The sequence below is a fragment of the Dunckerocampus dactyliophorus genome, chromosome 4 (assembly GCF_027744805.1).
Source record: "Dunckerocampus dactyliophorus isolate RoL2022-P2 chromosome 4, RoL_Ddac_1.1, whole genome shotgun sequence".
Lineage (NCBI taxonomy): Eukaryota > Metazoa > Chordata > Actinopteri > Syngnathiformes > Syngnathidae > Dunckerocampus > Dunckerocampus dactyliophorus.
The window spans coordinates 14,543,101-14,566,931 of NC_072822.1; the positions used below are offsets into that span (position 1 = coordinate 14,543,101).

General features: G+C 39.7%; 1 protein-coding gene across 1 annotated transcript; it reads right to left on the minus strand.

Moving 5' to 3' along the window:
• Positions 1-773: 773 nt before the first annotated feature.
• Positions 774-5,267, minus strand: LOC129179798 (arrestin domain-containing protein 3-like). Its single transcript, XM_054773511.1, has 6 exons — positions 4,923-5,267; positions 4,500-4,569; positions 3,828-3,975; positions 3,191-3,293; positions 2,846-3,111; positions 774-2,764 (listed from the first exon to the last, which is right to left on the minus strand). The coding sequence occupies exons 1-6, from the start codon at positions 5,173-5,175 to the stop codon at positions 2,669-2,671; spliced, it is 936 nt and encodes a 311-aa protein (XP_054629486.1). The 5' UTR covers positions 5,176-5,267; the 3' UTR covers positions 774-2,668.
• Positions 5,268-23,831: the final 18,564 nt, after the last annotated feature.

Genomic DNA, 23,831 nt, shown 5'->3' on the forward strand with positions numbered 1-23,831 from the left:
TATGACTAACTGATATTTGTAAGATGTTTTTGTGAATAAGCCTTTTATAAAAACATCATGTGTTAGTTTAATACACCTCACAATAGCCTTTGTATGATCACTTTCAGCCCAATGCAGCCACTTGTTTTTATTTTAAAATGGTTAACTACAGTATCAAATTCTATGCTAATTACCAAACGCACTAAATGCATACATTTTCATTTGACAGGCAGAAGGGAAGAGTAAGGTGGGGAGCCACTTGAAAAAAGACTCAGGTGTTGCTTGCATGCAACATGTGCGGTGTGCTGGTTAGCCAGGGCTCCAGCACCAGCAAAGCAAAGAACACTGCAAATTTGTGGCACGTAAAAATAAAAGTAAATTAATAAATACCTAAAAATAAATCACAAAGAGACATGTCCTTATGTTGACAATGTTACTAATGAAACTTTTAAAATGAAGTTTTTATTTAGTAGTCTTCTACTTCTTTGTTTTGAATCGTATTTGAGGTATTATAAGGTATGGCCCTGTATCCTTTTTAATGTTAGAGTAGACTTTATCCAGTAAATGATTCCGTCTTGTAGCACATTTCACATGCTGATGTAGTTTGCAAAAGCCTCCTGAGCCTTTAATTGGTGTCTTTGTCTTAATTCCACCCATTTTTTATACAGTTTTCCTCACTAGGGTAGCGGGTATGCTGGATGTCTTTGTCTTAATTGAACTCCTGAGATCAAATATATTTTGCATATTCCATATTTATTGAGATGTGCCTGTATATAACACATAGTCTTACATCGTATTGTGTATTTTATCTTGAGCCATGAAAGGCACCTATTAATTCAAATGTATTTTTAATATTACAATATATTCAATAAGGCTTACATCATGAGTAAAACAAGCAAAGGAAACACAAACCCAAAACATGGAGGTTATAAAATGTTTTCTTTTAATACTGTATGGCATATAGATTATAGTACTTCTTCCTGTTATTTTCAATTAAAATCAATAACAATTTAACAATACTGTGTAACAAAATCCCAGTTATGGTGGTTTGGTTGCAAGAGACCATACAGTTTGAGGTAATTGCTGCCATTTGGTGTTCTCAAAAGGTCTAAAAAACATTTAACCATAAAGTTTACATAAAAAAAAAATACCTGGACCTTTAGTAGTATGACAATAGCAATTTTGGAATTAAAAAAGTACATATTTACATGGGTAACAAGGTGGAATATGCGTGCAAAGCCATTTAGAATTATACACGTGTTGGCTAAGTAACAAAGAATGCATCAGGTACTTCAAGAAGGCAGAAAAAGGCTGACGATCGTATTGTTCATTTCAAAATAATGGTGATCACTCGAGCAGAATCATCAAACAGCTGTCAAGCAGCTAAGAAATGTGATGTCTTTTTATTGTAATCTAGCAGTTATTTCACTGATATTGACAACAGGATTGAAAACAGAGTATCCCCCCCAAAAAACAGGCCTTGAAGAAGAGTCTTATAATCGGGTCAACAAGGCAGCACATTGTGGATAAAACTATACCCAAGATGCTTAAAGAAGTAAATGGGTCTGTTTTCCTCATACCTACTGTTGATGATTGTTCTCTGTTTGAGTAACATCACTTGATCAAGCCTTTTCTGTCATTCCACACTACAAAATAAGTAATAAAAAGGTATGTATGTTTCGTGCTGATATTGGATTGATATCGGTATCCGCCGAAATACAAGGCTGCAATGTGGGTATCGGATCGCAAGTGGAAAAAAGTTGTATTGCGACGCCACAAACGCTAACCAAGCATTCTCTGTATTGTGATTATCTTATTGACCTACTTGAGAGCTAAATATTACGCTCAGTCAAAATTGAGCATTAAAACTGATGTAAGTGTGAAGTATTTGACACTTATATACATGTATGCAAGTGTAACATATTTAGAATATGGTAAAACATACACATGGCAGTGTTTTAGTACAATCTTTGCATAGTTTGTAACAAACTTACTGAAGTGGTAAAGGCCGTCAGACTGTGAGTCTCATGACATGAGAATTGAGGTAAAAGGCACTCCCAGTCACAACCACAGATCGCAGTAAACTCAAAAAGCATTTTACCAGGATATCATATAAGGCAGTGGTCCCCAACCTTTTTTGACCCACGGACCGGCTTGTGTTCCCACAAATCTCCACGGACCGGGGGTGGGTGTATATTATAGCAATGTAATTTATCTTATTTATTATGTATTGTGTAAAATGAATGCCGACCCACCATCCACCAGTTCAAATTCCAGCCAAGTTTTTCCAGAGAGATTATTACATCGGTGTTTGACGTGTGTGGTAAAAGGCAGTGTGCTAGCATGAATTAACTGAGACAAATGTGCACATTAGCACTCAATAAGTCATCCAAACTTACCTTTATGCATTCCCACATAGTATCAGCATTTGACAACAAATATGAGGTGAAAGAAAAATGGTAAAAATACAGTAGTAGTCTATCTGTGCGGCATGAGATAAAGTTAGCACACGCACAATGGACATGCGTCAGGTGAGACGGATGTAACAGAGAGAATCCGGCCACTTTTCAAAATAAAATATTAAAAAAATGAAATAATGGAAATTATTTTTTCTTTCTGTGTGGCCAAATGACCCACGGCCCGGGGGTTGGGGACCACTGATAAAAGGTACACACACAAAATGTTACCCTCAATAAGGTGGAGGAGGAGTATGAAAAGGGATGTCACAAAGGATGATGGGAAACACCACGGTGAGGTCCGAGGAAGCACTTGCACAGAGCCTCAGCTACAAGACACACAAGGCAAAATGATATGCATCAAGACTGTATTTAAGGGCACAGAAGGTTTTACAGGCGGTTGTTCCTACCTCAATCACGTACTGCACCTCTAGGATGCTGCAGTTGGAGATGGAGAGCGAGGAGTCCGTTGGAATAGTGAAGGTCATCTCAGTATGTATATCTGAGGTGTGCGCTGCAATGGGCAGCCCGGTCTGAGAGACCAAGTTTTTCACCATTAACCTGCTATGGACCTTGTTCATAGTATAGTAATGCTGCTTCTGCTGCAGTTTGACCTTTGGAGTCACTGTCCGAGATGAAGCGTTGCTGAAGTCGCAGATTATCTTGACCGTTTCACCTGGAGGAAATGTTTATTGTGCATTTGTTGTGTTATTAAACAAAATAATAAAAAAACGGAAAGAAAGCAGGGAGACTACCTGGTGTGAAGGCTTTCTTCTCCACGCTGGCTGTCATTGTGATGGGACCTGTAGCACAACAGAGGAAGCACACTTCCATGCTGTTGGAGCCTGAGAGAGGAGACTGGACAGAGAAGAGGTAAGTAAGGAGAACAGGTGCGCAGTCACTCAGTGACGGATAACTTTAAACGTATAGTGAAAATGGCAAGTACAAAAATAACGGTAATGCAAGAAATGTAATTTATCAACATACACAATCCAACTACACATGTAAGAACATCTTCTGCCCAGATTGTATGTAATATGCACTTTAAATGATATCATTGACATTTCATTGTCTCATCTTCCTCTTTTCAGCACTCAAATGGATTTATGGATATTGTCAATGCAATTCAACTAAAAATGATCTCTTAATGTTCTGCAATGGTTGTTGTGAGCAGAGAAATGGCAACTAAAAGTGTGTAATGTAAAGAAATAGCATGTTGGTACAGTGAGCCAGTAGTGTACTGACACATGCTTGACAGTATATTCATTTTTCACTCATGCATTTGACATTTGCCCTTAATACGCTCACTTGACTATTGTTGTCAATGTGGACTTATGCATACACCATTTGGCCATATTGTGAAACTGCAAGCAGCTGAAGAGGACTACTTACCCATAAGTCAGGTTGGTTGGAATTGATGTGGTGCACAAAGTTGAACTCTGTCACAAAATCCTTTGACATATGCCACGGTCTGTCAATGCTCACCGTCAGGCTGTAGCATATTTGACCGTGAGGTCCACGAAAGCTGGATGGGAAGTCCCTGCATTGATGTACATACAGCAATTGTTAGGTACAATACCAATGTGAGAATGGACGAGCATCATTTTCGAGGACCCACTACATATAGAAAACTGCTGTACATCATTTTTTATCCACTCACCTGCCACTTCATTAAGTACACCTGGAGTGTGCTGGGCACAGGAGATTCACATCACGGATGTGCTGTTGACAAATCTGCAGCAACTGTGTGATGCTGTCATGCCGATAAGGACCAACATTTACAATAAGGATATGCAATAAGCCAGATCACCCTAATAAGGACAATCACTATAGAAAATGAACGAATTAACAGTTAGTTGATTGGAATAGAAATCTTGGTCAAAGGTTCCAGTGCCTTGTTGAACAATGGCAGAAGGTGAATAAAAGGGGAAACCAATGGCAGTATGTTAGCAGGGTGTAACTAATACAGTGGCTGGTGTGTGTTTAATTCCATCCTAATACGTGTTGCACGCACACATGATGGCAACATGTCACAACATAGAAAAAGAAGAGGCTCTTACACACCCTTGTGGGATATGACATGTAAATGGATACACATGCCTGCCAGGCGGAAGTTTCGCTCCTTCACCAACAGCTGTAAGACAAAGGCGGGTTATGACTCATACACTCACTGGACACTTTATTAGGTACGCCTTCACAATCTAATGAGACAAACTTTCCTCTGTAAGATACTGTATTGGTCTGTTTGGCTCGACACTGAACAATATACTGTATCTGCACCGTATCATTTTGCGGTAAGGCTGCCTTCCCTTGCTATTAGAAATAGAAACCCTTCGCAGTAATAATGAAGAGCAGATCTCAATGCTGTACTTCTCTGTTAATCAGAAGTGAGCATTGTTGCCTCGGTAAAGGCACAATTTGAAAATAACTCTTGTACTGCATGTCAATGGATTGTGCAGCAAGTATTTTGCAATAATGGGCACGTACCTCCCTCTGTCAAAATCATGCTTTTCAGGTTGAAAAAGGCAATCTTTGCGTTGTAGTGTCTTCGATTCCTTTTCTTTCCCCCGCCGGAGGACCAGTGGACGTTTACCCGTCCCGTCAGACACATTGAGATTGAGCTGATCTTTGTCGCCTTGGGGAGCTCGAAGGAAATCTGTCCAGTCATCAGGTCTCCACTGGAAAAAGTATTCTTGTCATTAAAATTAATGGTAAAGTCCTTAAACGTTTTGGCGAACATTATTGATACGAATTAGTTACACATATGAATCAAATCTAAAGTTTCTGTTTCTACAGAAATACAGACATAAATGCCTGACTACTCCCCAACACCCCACCCAGCATATGTGCGTAATGCGCAGGCGTAGCGTGAAGTGGGCGGGGCTAGGTGGGACGCGAAATTAAGCACACTGACCCCTACCGGGGCAACCCGGCCGTTACACGTAAAATAGGCAGAAGAGACGACTGGTACAAAGTGATGGAAATTTCGTCTGTTTTTAGAGAGCTGTTTGTTTTGGTACGCCTCACTTAAAAGAGTCGGCTCTTTCGGCTCCCAAGTGGCTACTCAGATTTTTTTGTTGTCTTTGTCTTTGTTGTCTATTACCAAATTATGTGTATTGTGTAAAATGAATTACTAATGTAAAAATACATGATATCAAATGTTTATTATTTAAAGTGATTTATTTAAACCTCAAAGAACAGCTACAAAAATATATTATAAAATGTTATATTGTAAAATACAAGAATGAAGACCCATCTCAATAGACAAATTAGGTCAAAATATCAAAATCTCTTCATGCAATTTACTCATGAACGAATTGGCTCTAAGAGCACCACAGCGTGTTTAACCCCGCCCCTCCACCTGCTCAGTATAGACACAGACACGCGGCCACATATCTTGACCAATGACATTCGCCTTCAACAGAAAAAAAGACGAGAAACAAACTAATTGGCTCCCAATGACGCAAACCAGCTCCTGTTGTTAATTCCAAAAAGCCGACTCTTAGAGCCGATTCATTCGTGACCGACACATCACTAGTATATCGTATTGGTCGCTACACTGCATTTTTCTAAGTGAGTGTGGAAGGGTTGCGTTTAATTTGAAAGGAAGCTATTACCCATCCATCCATTTTCTATGCCGCTTATCCTCATTAGGGTAGTGGGGTATGCTGGAGCCTATCCCAGCTGACTTTGGGCGAGACGGGGGGTACACCCTGGACTGGTCGCAAGCCAGGAAGCTATTACAAAAAACAATAAAATGAAACCAAACAGCATTAGTCCCACACTGCTAGCCTGCTAGTTTAACAACTTCATCTCCGTGCCATTCACAACTTTTCATTAAACAGCGCATTGATTTCAGGGTATTCAGTAACATTAGCTTATTCGGTACATACCTGGCATATTGAAGAAAGTTAAACAAGTTAAACAAGTGCAAAACACAGCTTTTATTTTACATGACAGAGGAGCTGTTTGATCTGAGGAGCCTAAATTGTACTACAACAGGAGATGATTTATTGTGTTTTGTTTCTTCATGCCAGCCGTCTTCCGATTCAAACCACAATGTCACTGTTTGTCTAAATGGGAAAGTTAAAATGTGTGACACGCATCATTCATCTTAAGGCACGTTTAGTAGTTTGGTTCCCTTCCTCTGGCTTGGGGTCTGAAATGGAGATGATCTGCAGAGCCTCTCATCCCAAGACAAGTCCTTAAGTCTATTTCCCTTTTCAACCATTAAGTAATTCTACAACAGTACTGTATATCTTCTCAATGGACAATACTATCTAAATTAAACTTGGATATACAGTACACTGTAGACACTGTACACTGGCTCTTCCAAAGTGTGTACTTCCAAGGAGCCAGTGTACAGGTTTTATAGCCGTAAAGATTTACTTTCCGCTGAAAATGACTCAACACAGTCGTTATTGAGTGAATAGCTGGTGAGTAACACAAGTGAGTACCAAGATAATTATAATTGTTTTGCCTACAGTAATGTATACATACTCCACATACAGTATATTAATATGTAAACAAAATGTGTGGTTATTGAAACTGTCAAATAGTTGATTTGACAATATGTTGATTATTTCGGTTGTAACTTGGTTTATTTTTTCCCCTCATTTTACAACTGAAATAGATGCAGAAAATAAATTAAACAGAAAGAAGCCATGGATGTTGTATCACAACACAACATACAACATAAACATGTATCATGTAGCATAATATATATGCATTTATCATGTTTATTCCACTAAAAAAAACAGTTAAATGTTTTGCATGTCAGTTTACTCCTTTTAGAATGGCTCCGCAATGCAATGACCGTTCATTTGTAAACTTGTAGCCACTAGATGGCACTATATACCTTGATTATGTCCTTCCTTTTTTATTGTAGTCTTGACTTTACAAGCGCTCCGTGCAAAGGTGACCTTTCAGTCTGAAAATAATTGTAAGTGTGCGTATGCTCTACCAGGTCCAACTATTCGGTCATTTTCAAGCACAGTTTTGCAACATGCTGTTATATCGATGAGTTTTGTTTTTTTTTTTTTTTAATATAGGTTAATGTTGAACAACACAAAGATAAAATGCACAGCACTCAACGTGACACAACCCACAAGCCATATAACCTGAACATCTCTTTTGTCAGGTGACGATAATTACATGTACCAGCTGTAGTACCTTTGGCGGCATGAGCATGTGTATTTTTTATCTTTTTGGAATGCACTGATCCATGAAGACCTCTGCTTACATTATGATTGTCAGTCAAAAAGCCCTGACAAATCGTTGCACGACTAAAGACAGCTATTTGTGCCCACACTCTAGTGCCAAATTTGTAAAACAATTCCTAGACTTAACATTTCCACTAGGGCTATCGAGAAGTTTCCTTTAACGGCACTCGTGCGCACGTCCTGTTTGATCCTCAGCCCACACTGTAGTTTGAGGAAGTAGCGGTGACTGTGGATATTGAGCAGAAATGGACAAAGAAAGGGGTATTTCGATTGGTAAATTTAGCTTCAAAGTCCCTGCAGATCGCTCTCACATCAAGACCAAAGTTGTTTGTATCTACTGTTGCTGTGATTGGAATTGTCATGGAGTACGATGACTTGCCGGACAGAAGCGAGAAGGTACCTATGCACTGCCCGTGTCTTTTTACTGTCATTTATACAGTGGTACCTTGGAATGCGATTGTCCCAACTAAAAAGTCTTTATTTTAGATGCGAGCCGTCGCTTGGCTGATTTTTTGCTTTGAAATGCGAGTTAAAATTTGGGTAAGAGCAGCTAGTTAACGGTAGGCATGCTGGCCGAAGACTTCTATATGTCAATGTGACCATGGCTGAAGAGCTAGCAGTGCTAGCGTCAGCTAGCATTAGCAGCACACCAGCGAGTCATCAACACTTCAGTAAAACATATGTCCATTATAGCGATATAATTTACCTTATTTATGATGTATTGTGTAAAACTATGACAGGAACAACATCAAATTTAAAGCACAAAATGAATACAGACCCACCATCCACCAGCATGAGCCTGGACTTGTTTTACAAAGAGGTTGTGTACCGAACAAATAAGTAACGCACTCAGTAAGGTCATCAAATCTTACCTTTATGCATTTCCACATAGTAAAAGCATTTGGGACCAAATATGAGAAGGAGAAGAATCTAGTATCTGTACAGCGCGGGACAAAGTTAGAAGGTGCGTTCAAGGACTGTCAAACAAAGTGGTACAAAACGCCGCTCGCATTAAACATGCAAAAACTGGGGGCTTTCTAAATGTGTATTCGTTTTTGAATAAAATAATGGCCGATATTTCCAAAATGATATCCCTTTCCATAAAATGTGATGTAGTTGCGTATCAAATCGTTTACCACAAAGAGATTTACATCCCTGCTTATTATAGATAAAAACATATTTCTATCTGCGATTAAGTGTGACTAATTATGAGTTAGCTATGGACAAAATACGGTTAATCGCAGTAAAATATTTAAATCGAGTGACAGCTCTAATTTCCAACACCTGTTGAATGCAACAGTCCTTATTTGGAGTGCAGTGTAAATGACAAATGTTTTATTCTTTCTGAAAAGTTGTTGAGTGGATATTTCTGTGCGATTGATCTAAATCCAAAGTGAAGTCAAAGAGCGGAGAATAAGCTCCGTTATTGATCTGTAGTTTCTACACAGCGTCTCTCCCCTCCAGTTAATCCACAGGGTCAACTCTAATGACATTGAGGAGCTCCGCCGCCAGTCTGCCATTTGCAATTTAGATGCAGAGAAGGGAGACGATGTATGTTAGTGAAAATGTGCAAGGAAAGTCAAGCACAATGATAGGGAGCAACGCAGAATCCTAATAGCAACATGAAAGTGCCAGAAATGTTGTGATTTTTAACCAGGGATACTGATCTTGACTGTTTTTGAGAGAAGAGGTTGTCACTTTATGAAGTGTTTGTCTGGTAAAACTGCCTTTGTGCTAAGCTAAAATGAGCTGCATGGTAAGAGGAAGGAGTTAATGTTCCAATATTCTGCTGTTTTGCTTTTTTTTTGCACCCACCAAAAGAATTCCTGTGGTAAAACAGGAAGCCACAGAGGGAACAGTTGCCAGCCCTAATCTTGTGTAGATCCTCTGATAGCTTTCTGCAGCACAAACAATGCTCATCAGGGCTGAGGTGACTCTGAATGGTGCTGAAAGACGTGACAACCAAGCACAACTGATCAACGCTCTGTCTGTGGGAAGGTGTGGCCATTTCAAACCATTACAAAAACTAAATTGTTCTTACATTGTTTTCTGAACAGTACAATGGAAATGTACTTTTGTAAAATCACAAATACAGTACTGGTTGTTCGGTCATTTTATTATGAAAACCGGAGACCGCCCCAGTTTAGCACTGATTTTCTGCATAACACTAATGCAGTCGGCATCCACAGTGAAATCACGGAGGGTATAAGTCTAAAATTGCAAGCAATACTAGTGACAATATTATTTGTAGGGAATGAACTGTCATTGCATACTTTTTAATGATAATGCTATTTGGTGTCATGTTGTTTTTCCATGATTGCTCATGATGGTGATGATGGACTGATGGACTAATGGACTAATCGATTTTCGATTAGTCCAAAAGTTTGTCCACCCCTGCTCTAAACCCTATAATATGCTTCTTGTGGTTATTAATCACATTAAGGAACAATTACATGCATACAGCATACAGTACTGTATTTGCAAAACGTGCCTCTACACAACATCACGTCATGTCAAAGCATCTTGCTGTCTACCCCCTTACTCAAGACAGTATCCCCCCCTACCTCTGAAATCTAAATTTCGTCCGTGACTCTACATACATACATGCCAACCAGCAGGCAGAGCTAAACAACTTCTACCCAAGTGATTCAAAGCTTTTCTTCCTGTCACTCACGTACACACCAATGCCCTGAAGAGTTGCAGCAACATAATAGAGACCCACTCAAAAACGGTGGCTCAAAGGTTGAGCAAATTAGCAAACAACACAGTAGGATTTCATGATGCCGCAGGTCCAAGTGCCCAATTTCAAATGTTTCAAATGACCAAATTCACTCTAATTGTGTTTACATTGACTGTACACACGAAACACCACCGCCATCGGCAATTATCTTGCATATTCAGTGGCCTGTATACCTCTAATGTACTATATTTAATGGTCTCTGATTATGCTGTAGTTATTTGGGTAGTTTGGGCAGATGAGGATGTGTATATGTCACATTTGGACGACGTCAGGTTTGCATTGACAGGGTGTATGTATCTGCCTGTTCACGCTGCACGCGGATTAGCAGGTACTGTATCTGATTCATAGGGCTGATTGTCATCTGAGAATATCAGATTTCTGATTTCATGCAGATTTTTTTGTCTTTATGCTTTTAACAACTTTAAAATAGCCCGTCAGATTAATTTGCTTACATGTATTTTATAACACAGTTGACTTTATGAAACTGTTTTATGCAATCGTTTTCTTTAGTACATGTAAACGTACTATGAGCAGTTGTCGGAATGCTCATGATTACTTAAAAAACCCCAAGCACAACCTACAGTACATATTATATTCATTCATGTGTCAGGTCCATGTCTAGATCACAGTTCTATCGCAGAGAAAGGAGTGTTGTCTCAGTAAAACAAAAGAGTTGCTTTGTTCCAACGTCAGGCTAAATCCTCCCTCAGCAATTACCGTTCACCTTGCAAAGACCTCAGCCAGGAACATGGCAACTGTGCTTCTTTTAAAGCAGGCAGTGGAGCATAAAAACACAGTGGCTCTACAGGCAAAGATAGAAGTTTTAGCTACCTCTTTTTCCATTCCAAGTCATTTCTTCCATAAATGAAGGTCAAAGTAGGATTCAGGTTGACACGCGTTAGGAAAACAGTATTTACTAATCCTGAATAAGTTGTCACACACACTCAAGTGCATCTGAAGCTTTTGGCAGCAAAGTTACATCAATCTCAGCAACATTTATTTGTGAAAATGATTAAGCATCGCTGTCTGAAATCACTTTGCAGCTGCAGCATTAAGGGGATGTCTGTCAGAGCTAGGTCAAATATTTGCCTTGAGCTGTTTGGCTTTTTTTTTTTAAATCAAAACAGCCAGCCAGTAAGAGAGTACCTTGAAACCAAATCCAGTTGATCTCCCATCCAGACTTCACTTAGTGACTCCGTCAGTACATTTAGATGGACTAAAGAAAAAACTAATTGTTGCATGAATTGGGGTAAAAGTAGCTTTTAACCATGCATCTTAATTAGATTGTGTTTGGCTTTTTAAAAGTCAGTTTAACATACCTAGATTATGCAATTGGAAACCAGTTTTCTCTCGTACATGTTTGTGCTACTGGAGCGGAGCTGGCGCTCTGCGCACACATCGGTGTCCACGGTGGGATGTAACCTGGAATTACCGGTAATTGTGGCCAAGTGGGTCATGATTGTGTAGAAATTGTTAAATGTTCGCTGTATGCACATTGTTAGGAGCTGTTCACGCTAATATATGTAATACAAACGTGTTACCAGGTCTCACGAGAGAAAAAGCAACGAGCTCTCAGAAAACAAGCCCTAAACAACAGGAAACTTACAAATTTGTAAGCGACATAACAAAAAACAAGCCCAAACAAGCAACTTTGTAATTTGTAAGCGTAAAAATAGGTCAACCGGAAAGGCCAAACATTCACCTGTGCTAAAAAGAGCGTAGGGGCTTGGGAATGAGCGAGTACACCGCTATCTGTATCTGTATCTGTATTTGTATCTGTATCTGTATCTGTATTTGTATTTGTATCTGTATCTGTTCACCCATGTAAATTATCTGTATCAGTAGCTGTACTCGGAGTGGGCGGGCATAAACCGGAGGTGGGCGTGGTTTAACAAAAAATGGGTGGTGCTTACATGGGTACATTATTTGAAGTCTGAATTTGAAATGGATTGATCAGAAGTTTCTATATTTATTGTTTATTATTCAGCTATATGTGTACTGTGCATGTGTGTAACTGATCTGTAAAGGGGGAGGTACAGCCTGACGTACGTGCTCCTACGTGCTGGCTACGTGCAAAAATGGGGAAAATCACAAGAGACATGCACATTACCCGCAGACAGCACGCAAATCCTGTAGGAAGAAAATTAGGATGCAAATTAACAAGTCTACCAACTAACTTTAAATACCATACAAACCGAAATAGAGCGAAATAACGAATGTGAGCTGGAGTCACTGTCTGTATTGTGTCTGTGTGTGAAAGAGTTCTGGCTATAGCGTGTCTGTCTAGGGAGGGGCGGTCGCTGTGTGTGACTGGCCAATCACAGAGCGTGAAGAGTGAATACATAAGTAGTTACCCAATGAAGATTTTCCTTCATCACGATTACGAATAATGTCGAGCTGTACACATTTCATGCTCGTACTCGGCAAAAATGCATTATCCGTAACGGATACTCGTTTTAGACCATTAGACCTAATTGTATGCTTTTTTTCTTTCGTATGTATGTTTGTTTTATTTTTTGTGATACTTTTTTTTTAAGAAAGGGGCAGCCGCCAACAAGGTCCTAAGAGAAGAACTGCCTCACAGTAAAAGTTCGAAAAACTCTTGTTGTGTTGAAATACAGAGAGTAAATGGTAAATGGTCTTTCACTTGTGTAGCGCTTTTCCACCTCCAAGGAACCCAAAGCGCTTTGACACTGCTAGCACATTCACCTACTGATGACGCAGCATCAGGAGCAACAGAGGGTTCAGTATCTTGCCCAAGGACACTTCAACACGATAACGGGGGGATGGAGGATCAAGCCCGCAACGTTCAGGTTGGGAGACGACTACTCTGCCACCTGAACCATGCCGCGATGAGTAGAGCATAAAGAGTAGTTATGGTGCCATCATAGTCAGAGACAAGCGCCAGTGGGTTTTGGGTTTATTTAGTGATGTTTAGCGCTGTTACTGGTTTTACTTGGTTTTGATCTTCTGTGATTGAGTGTATGCATTTGAGTTTCAGCTGTTTGTGATGTTAAACAAGAAGGACAGCCATATTTTATTTGTGCGTTGTGTTTTAACATAGTTGATTTCATTTTATACTTGTATGACAGTTAATGAGACATGTGAGTAACATGTATCCCTGTAGTTTTTGCAGAATGTTCAATTTTTTTTTTTAAATACTAACATTAGAATGGTTAATTTCTGCCTTACTTTGTCCGAAACAATTGGAGCTCCAGCAGCATCCCCAACAAATTATGTTTTACTTTGGAGATTCTATAGTGCTGTGTTTTGGCATTAGTTAAATTCTGATATTTTAATGGGTTGTGTACATCATGTGACTTATGCTTGGAATGGCATGACCCCTTCATTTGTCACAATCATACAATCACAGGCTGCACTAGTTTACATTTGGGCCAACGGGACACAAGGGTCTGACAGTGTATCAGTGGAACAGGGCAGTTAATATGGGCACACAACCTCTGTCCTGACCTTGATGCTGGACAATCCATCATTTAGGTTTGGAGCGGGATTGAGGGTTAAAGGTGTTTCCAAATGAAAGACTCTTCAACTCACCTTAGAGCCTCTCTGTCCAAGCCTGTGGACATTCAGCCTATAGAATTACATTTTATCACTTATTTTTTAATGTTATAGGCCACATTAAACTTTTCCCACCAAGAGCCACATGCTGAAAAATGAAAGGATTCAAGGGCCATTTTGATATTTTGTAAACCAACACTTGAAGATATGCTAAGAAGGATCCCAGCATCACAAAGCATCCCAGCTTTGTGATATAGATGAAAAATCATATTGTTAATATGAACTTCAGTCTTTGCTCTTTCTTCTCCCACATTTTTGCTGTTGTTGTTCTTTTTAATTTTCCAAATACTGCTACTTTCTTCTTAAATAATCTTTGTAAATGTGCTTCTCATAATATTATGTTATTCCCATAATTATAATCATGACTTCATTATGACTATATTATGACATTATGACTTAATATTATGACTTAATACTTATGACTTAATAAAATATCTTTTTTCCCAACCTAATTTTTAAAAAATGACATCTTTTTTGTTTTGTTAATTTTACAACTTGAAAAAAAGTCATTTTCTTTAATATTTCAACTTTATGCTACTACAATGATGTTATTTTTCCTCATGATATTACGACGTTGTTCTTGTAAATTTACAACTTTTTCTTGTTAAATTACAACTTTAGATTACTACTACAAGAGGCAAGAGCCCTGCTGACAATAATAGAAATGTAACTAGTTTGCTGCTTTCCTGACTACAGTTCACAAGCACAAGATCAGGACTGCTTGCTGACTCCCTCAAGTTTAACTGGGATAGGCGAGAAGTACAGATTCCTTGAAATAAACAAGTTACAAGTGCTGATACCTGCTATCAAGCCAAGCTAACTGGCTAACTGCTGAAGTTCAAAGAAGTTGCCTAGCAACAATGTCAAACACAAAGAGAAACGATACTGTCCCTGGAAATACGGAGTCAAAATCAGAAATAGTGTCAGTCTGGTTGTCGCATGAGAAGGATTTGATGTTACGACAAGCCTTGTGGAAGGAGATGTTTTCTGAACACGCACATTCAACATTTAAGTTCGTGCAACATCTACCCCAGCGATATGATCTTGATGCTCCATGGTGATGTCATAGACCTTAGGAAGAAAAATAGAGCACGAAGCGAGGATACCAACGCACTAAGAGAAGAAATCAAGGAGTTGTAAAATGAAAACACTATCTTGTGCACTGCTCTTAAGGAAAAAAACCCTATGGAAGAAAATAGATCATTATGCAATGATATCAAGGCTCTATTGGTGGATAATGCTGTCTTACGCACCACTCTTGAGGAAGAGAAAGAAGCAAAGGAAAATATCACCGAGCAAATGAAAAATATAATTGATGAGCTGGGTCAGAATGCATGAATGAATGAAGTGATCATCACAGGGCGCCGAATTACACCGAGGTCAAAAGACAGGGCAGTTCATAACAGAGGAGAACCAGAGGGAATGGATGTTCCTTCAACAAAGCAAAGATTGCCAACTTCCGGTGGAGGTAGATATGAACACCATCGACACTTGCATGCCAAGAAACAACACCACACCAGTCATCATTGTTAAGTTCACCAACAGGGAATTCAAAACTGCACTGCTGAAACAGGGAAAGAAGCTGAAAGGTACAAACGTCCACATGAAAAAGCATCTGACAAAACGCAACGCTGACATCGCCAAGAAAGCACGCGACTTGAGGAAGCTGCGAAAAAGATACAAAACACTTGGAGCACGAATGGCAAAATCTACATCAAGCTAAATGGAGGTCCAGCGGAAGCAATGCTCAATGTCAAAGATATCTACCACCTGGATACATCTTAAACATCACTAGAAGGATTAAGTTCAATGACATTTGACTTTTGATATCATCGTTGCAAGAGCCTGCTCAGCAAAGTACTGGAATCAGGAGCCCATGTATCTACATTCAATGACATTCACAGTACAACACGAAAGACAGCAGGAAGTGGATCCGCACATCAGCAGGGCAAAGAAGAACTTTTTTTTATTAATATAAAAGAAAATAAAAAAAATTTAAAAAATGGAATGATAGAAATAAGAATAATAAGAAGAATACTTTGAATAATTTGTAATACAGGAAGTGAACATATGTACTTGGTGTGATACCAAGAGGGGGTAGGATTAAATAAGATTTGCTTCTTCCTACTCCTTTTCGGACATGTGGAATTGTGTATTGTAATATGAAACATTCAATGTAAACCATAACCATAACTTTTTCATTTTAATATATTGACTTTTTTTTTTTAATTACTTCTGTTTTTACCATTTTTGCTGCTGTTGTAATTGTTGTTGTTTTTTCCAGTTAGCCACGTGCCGCAAATGGCAACCAGACCACATTTTGGAGACCTCTGCTTTAAATTGTCCATAGGTGTGAATGTGATATGTGCCCTTTGATTGACAGTTGATGGTGTACCCCGCCTCTTGGCCATTTGGGATAGACTCCAGCTGACCCATGACCCTAATGATAGATGGAGTACATGGTACTAAATGTTAGATCGCAGGTGTTCCTCATGCATCTTGTTTTCATTTTTTCAATCACATAGGTTTAAAACAAAATGAAAACAAGTGAAGACATGTAACAAAGCGAGACAGTCGATAGAGAGCTAGGTTGATCAATAGACAGATAGATGCCATCTCATGTCATGTTTTGGGTCATTCTCATCCGCAGCAACTCTTACACATAATTCTTTGTGGCTGCCCAATTGAAGCTCCTCTGTTGGTGTGCTCGCTTATCCACATCAGCACCCTGCGCACGTTCCACCCAGCTCAGATCATCAGGAATTTCACCAATGGAAAACCTGCTTAGAATTCAGAGAAAGGCAGTGCATGCATCTAATTGTGAGAGAGTTTTGTGCTATTGCGCAGTCACATTCTTTTCTTTATAGAGCCACAAAGAAATGATAAGACTGAAAAGTGTTTTGCCATGTGTGTTGTGTTTAGTTCAAACCAGGATATTTGAACTTGTATACACTTTTAGGTAATGCACACATTCCTGACTTTTGGATCCTTAGTGCCATAAAGATAACTGATGTTTTTGCAGTTTAGATAAAAATCTGCATCCTAACCATCGTTAACATAATCAATCAGTTGGTCAGCATCACTGCATATATGTATCCTAGAATGTACAATGAAGTGATCTCTCCTACGTAATTATTGAACATCTGTTGAGTAGAACTGCTTGAGGCCCCTTGAGTAACAAGCCATTTAACAGCTGCCTAATTACTGTATGAATCATCGTCATTGCCTATAAAAAGGTCTTAGACACACAATGTACTGTATTTCAGTACTCCTGGAAAAGGTATTTCCATATCTTTTAAAATGACACCCTGTAGATGAGGCTTTACAGCAACAATTCACAGCAACAGATCAGACACGCAGCTTTTGATCGGACTTTGATGAAAGCACATTTTGCTGTCCATTCTCTTCATTACTTGTTCACTTCATTAACAATAAACAAGAGAATACGCTATTTTCATTGCATTAGATAAGGCCAGCTGTATTAGGAGTATAATTATAAGACAGTGGTTCTTCCCGGGATACAGTACGGTTATCAACTGGTTATCATTCTTCAGTGAGAAGCGGTGACCCAAATTGCGGAAAAGTTTTCATATAAACTTCTCAAATATTTTATTCATTTAATAAATTACATGTATTTATTTACATTTGAAATGTAAAAATACTATTTGCAATGGTTACGTGGCTGCCTAGAAGGTGCAAACTTTTGAATGTGTTGCATTATATTATTGCATTATATCCCGCCCTCTTCCTTCTCCGAGCATGTAAGCTGTGCCTGTCATTACGCATTATGTACCCGGAACGCAGTTGGTTCAACTGGGTTCAACGCATGTGCAGAATGCGTCTACATCCCGTCGGCCTATTTTTTGGCAGTCACATGTTAGGTTAAGTATGCGTAATCTACGCCATCCGTGGATCTGTTTTACAGCAAGCAATACACGCAGCCCCCCACTCCCAAAAACTTTATTAAGATACATAGAAATTTGAGAAATTACAACATAATCAATCATTTTTGTCTTATATCATATCCATGGTGCAAGTGGACAATTTATAAGCCCTCTTTTCTTCATTCCATAAATTATTTTATGTTTTTTTTTTCCCACTGAAAAATATACACAGAAGCATTTGCGAGGAAGATATGTTTGGATGGACAGTATTTCTCCGTTTAGAAAAAATCCTCTGTCATTGCACTCTGCTTATGGTTGTTTACATTGAAATATCACTGCATTTTACGTGTTTTATTCTATTTATTTATGTATTTATACGTAACCGGATATGACGTTTACGTCTGCGCTACGTGCATGACGTAGCTCAGTCTTGGTGGATGTCACAAGATGATAGAAACATCCGCATCCTAACAAAGTATTTTAACGAGAGTCACTCATAAAATAGCCTCCCAATATAGTACATATATAAAGTATGGCTATTGAGCATTTATGTTCATACATTTAAAAAATAATACCTACCACAACATGTGACATCGAAGAAGCGCTGTCGTAAACATTTGCTGAAGGAAGAAGTGACGTAGTCCTCGCCCATGCGTGGCGCCGATTGCGTTCCGGGTACCTATTGCGTAGTGACAGTACCCCAGGTAACACACTTGTGCACACGAGCCTGTATGAAAATATATTAAAGTGCAGTTTGAATTTGAGGTAGTGCAAAATAACACAACACAAAGTAACAATAGGTTTTTATAGATTGAAATGGGCATTAAACAGTACCATCATACTGTACCTGTTAGTCTTTATTGAGGCCGGAATTTTCGTGTTATGCCGCGCTCTTCTCCAGTCGATATCTAGCTATCTAGCTGTGTGTTGGATGGAAGTCCACAATTGATGTCCTTGACCAAGTCGCCCATAAACATGGCAAGCACCTCGTGGTGGCGAAGGATACGAACAGCACAGACGTGAGATGCATTCATGGACATTACAATTTTTTGCCAAAGACCCCTAAACAGTGGGTCGCGACCCACCGGTTGAGAATAATAATATTTGCAGCCTAGAGATTTGTATATGCAAACCAACATGTGACTTAAACTTGAAGTAATTCAGAGTTTTCATGTTAAGTATGTTATTATGATTTTGGTGTATACATAATGCAATAAAGGGTTAGCATGTTGGCCACACAGTCAGAGAAGGAAGATCTGAGTTCGAATCTCTGTTTGGGCATCACTGTGTGGAGTTTGCATGTTCTCCCCATGTTCTCAAATAATTGTTGACTCTAAATTATCAATGTCTAAATTGTATGAATGTGAGTGTGAAGTGTATATGTATATGTACTGTATATGTGTATGTGTATGTGTATGTATATGTATATGTATATGTATATGTGTATGTGTATGTGTATGTGGATGTGTATGTGTATGTATATGTATATGTATATGTGTATGTGTATGTGTACTGTATATATGTTGTTGGCGGGCAACCAGTCCAGGGTGTACCCCACCTCTTGTCCAAAGTCAGCTGGGTTAGGCTCCAGCATACCCCTGCAACCCAAGTGAGGACAAGTGGCATAGAAAATGGATGGATGGACATAATACAATAATAAATATATATATATTTCACAGGTTGCCTGTTGGGCTTGTTTTGAATCCGTTTTCATAGAGCTGGTTGTTTGTCTTGCAAGACCCGGCAATGCTGTTTTTTTTCATTTGAATTGTGTTGTCATCTAATGACAGGGAGCTAAAGATGGAGAGGCACAAAAGAAAGTGGTGGGGGTGCAGGTTGTCTTATATTCTGGGTCATCTTCTGGTCAATACTGTATTGGACGTGTTTTGATTTGGGTTGCATTAGTTGTGTGAATTGTTGTGCTGCATTTCTTTCACCAGGAGTTAGATGTGTGTTGACAAAAGTCGCCATCCTGCCGTTTTGCATGGCCACTTAAAGTCTAAGAGTGGCTTAGACGCTACCATCTGCTTTCTAATTTGACTAAGTACATATACATGTACTGATGGAACATGATCACATGTCTGTATTAGCTGATGTACAGTACAATGATACAGTTGATACAATGTCAGTTATCACTTTGCTTATGTGAGAGTAAAAAATTAGAATTAGAAACACCCACAATCTTGCACCAATCATGTCGTATGTGGCCATACTGTGTCCATCCGTGATCTAATGAGATCCATCTACATCCAGATTACTGTTAAAAATTAAATCTATGCATCCATGTTTGCATGTTGTTGCTCTATACACCAACAATCACCCTCAGGCAAGTAGTTTGCCTACATAGGACGTTCCAATGTCCTAATTAGCTCCAGATTTTTTTAGCCAGGCATGTAGAGGGTTGGTAACTTTTTCCACCATTAGCAAAATCCATGGTTGGGACACCCTCTTCATCAGCAGAAAGAAGAAGGAAGGAAGCGCCTAATGGATCAGGCAGTTTCAAGACGCCCCTACCCATGAACCAGAGGCGTCTCATGCGTTTTACTTTGTTCCAGCTGTGTACTTGTTTGTGAGCTAAGAGGTGTGTCAGAAAAGTTCCAGGACTGTTGATGTTGATTGCATTCTTACATGTGAGGGGTGTTGTCTACTGTAAGTTCTTGCCAGAGGGACAGACAACCAAACATGTCTACAAACAGATCCTGCTGCATTTGCTTTCTTCAGTGCGGGAGAAGAGGCGGGTGTTGTGGAAGACAATTTGTGGCTGCTTCACCATGACAACGCGTCTGCTCACAATGCCCAGAAGAACATCACCGTGCTGAAGCAACTTCCCTACTCACCCGATCTGGCTCGGTGGGATTTTTTTCCGTGTTCCCATGCTCAAGGGTATCATCCAGGGGACCCGTTTTGATGACGGGGATGACATCAAGATGGCCGTGACAACGCTGCTGCAGAGGATCCCGGAAGAATCCTTCCAGGAGTTGCATGAAGGCATGGCAGAGAAAGCTGGGAAAGTGCGTTAAGCCACCTTGACACTTGCACAAATTTTGTCCCCGCGCAGGAACCCATGCACCCACGGGAAGAACATGCAAACTCCACGCATACATATTCTAACAAAGAATGAAACCACGATCTCCTGAGTTGAGGTCGACATGTTGGCAAATAGGCTCCATTCATGCCTGAGTGCCTGTGCACATGAGACCAAACTATCTGTGAGTGCATGTGACCATGTACGTATGCAGTACATATCTACCTGTGGTGGGATGGATGTTGGGTTGGGCGAGCCAGAAACTATAAAAACAACCACATGCAATGAGTGAAATGAAAGAGGACTAAATCATACTTCACAACCATTCAAGATTCATTTCAAAACAATTTAACGATTGTTCATGCTCCATTATACATAATTATTCACTGATGTGCTACATTTTGTAAACTTCAATGCCAATTAATCTCAAGAACCTCTTTTGTGCAGAAACATTAATCGGTTGCTAATTAGCGTCCTTGCTAACAGACACTCTCAGTGGAAATATACGATTTGTGCACCATCGCCAAACTCAGTAAACAAAGGCTGTTTTGCCAACATGCCAACACTTGTATAGCAAGAGAAGGACAAGTCTGTCTATGTGTGCAGAACAAGTGTTCTGTGACTGCATAAAAAAAACATTGTGCAGAAATGGCCCCAAAAAAAGAAAAGACTACATTTTGCAATCCTCTCATCCATGCACATGCTATTTGTAAAAGAGACAGCTAGACTGATGCTAAAAAAGTGAGGGGTAGCACCTTGTGAGTGGATTGAGAGACAGGAAAAAGGGAAACAGAAACAGCAGCTTCACAAACAAAGTCAGATGGTGTAGACCTCCACCAAGGCTTAACCATGTAGCGCTAATAAAAAATACGCGACTGGAGGTAAAGTTTCTTCAGGGTCCAGATTTTCTGTGAGAAAATGTGATCAGATTGTACAGTATTTGTGAAATCAATTACAGCCTTGTCTGGTGACAAAGGTTTATGCTGTACTATATAAACACAAGTCGTCACACTTTTTAATCATCTCTATAATTAATCAGTAGATGACTTATGTTCCCCTGAATCTCAATTTTTCACCTTACCAAGACTTTCTGAACAATTTTATATTTGGAACTTTGTAGGACCAGTTTGGGGAATGTCATGATATCGACAACATATGGATTTGACCAATATTCCATAGGAGTAATTGTAACCACACCTGCAAATACTTATATATACATACATATACTTGTATATATACATATACATATATATCGTGGAACGTCTAAGGTCGAACACAATTTTTTTTAAATCAGTTTTGCTCTTTTCCAGGTTAAACCGTAATGTCAATATTAACTGTACAGCCAATGTTTTCACTAACATTTGAACATTCTTAACTGCCATACAGTAAAACGGCAGTTGACCACTTTTAACATTACAGCAACGCAATGAAATACTTAATACCTTTAATGTGGAATAACAAAGGCTCTGAACAACAGTTGAGCATCTAATTGAAATTCCTGTAATAAAACCTGGAATATTACCCCTCACATTGTCACCCATCTTTTCCCACCGCTTCCCTATCCCCCACACCCCTCTTTTTTGTCTTCCCCCCCATCCTCTCAAACACATGGCTGTTGCATGTGAGTGGTTGTCATGGTGATCAACCCAGAGGAACTCATCCCAAAACTAAAAGTTCCGATTGTCGGAAATAGAACCAGCGACTGTCTCCAGGGGGAAGGGGTTAATTTGGCGCCGGGGGGAGGGGGGGGGGGGGGGGGTGGAGCAGGGGGAGCAGGGGGTGGTGACAGAGATGAGAAAAATTGGAGTTGGGGGGAATGTGAGAGATAACAGAAGAGAACAAGGCAGCATCCACTCCAAGTGGGTCACATCGCAGGAGCATTGCGTAATCATAAACACTGCTGTCCCTGTGCTGCGCCCTTACTTTGCGCACACACAGACACACACACACCTGCGCACACACTTCCCAGACAGCCTAGTGTTTTGTGAATCAGCCCTTTTAAAACAGCCTGTAGTGTTTTTCACAATGTTGAATGGAACCGTGCTGTGGTCCACCTCTTTCCTGTTGTGTCCTCTTAGTGTATATGCGATATTGTGACAACTGCTGGAGTGTATCCTCTTCTCTCTCAGCTGCTAGGATGGACAGCAGCATGACATAGCACTTATTCCCTGCTGCAAACCCTGATAACAGATGACTTCCTGTGAGGAATATGACACTAAGTAAATGGTTGGTATGATGGAGTGCAGTTCTTCTATAGGGATGTGCATCTCAGTAAATTTCCTTGTGCGACTATCGTCAGAATAAATGATTAATTCATTGTTATGGAAAGGGCTAATTCATTTCTGGATGTTCTGAACTCCTGCGTCAATGCCAGTGTTTGTTGAACAGAAAATTGCTGCCTGGAGGAGTTGTGCCATAGTTGTTTGCATGGCTGTAACTCGTGCTTATTTAGACAGCAAATTAGTTGAGATTGAATCAACAGTGTATCTGCTAGTTACTGCCAAGTAGTGCACTTCAATTGCTTCAAGACATGATTAATCAACAACCAATTCCACACAACAGATCAAAAGGTCTTTTTCCCCTCCATCCATCCATTTTCTATACCGCTTCTCCTCATTATCTCCCAATATAGAGACCCCCCAATCTGAAGTGTGTTGCTCAAATTGTAGCCTTGATGCTGGAAATTAGACAGTTTGAAAGTGCTTTTAGTAGGTCCTACAGGGAACACGTCATTTTGTGTGTATGTAGCTTTAAGGCTAATGAGCTATGTTTGTCCATGCCTGTTTCTGACATAGAGTGTGTGGCTCCCAGAAGCACTACTATGCACGTTATCCACTTTTTATGTAGACACTGTCACTCTGCATGAGTACAACACAACAGATGCCATATATCACATACAACAACGTAACTTTAAGGAGTCGGGCAGAACACAAACATTAGCAACGC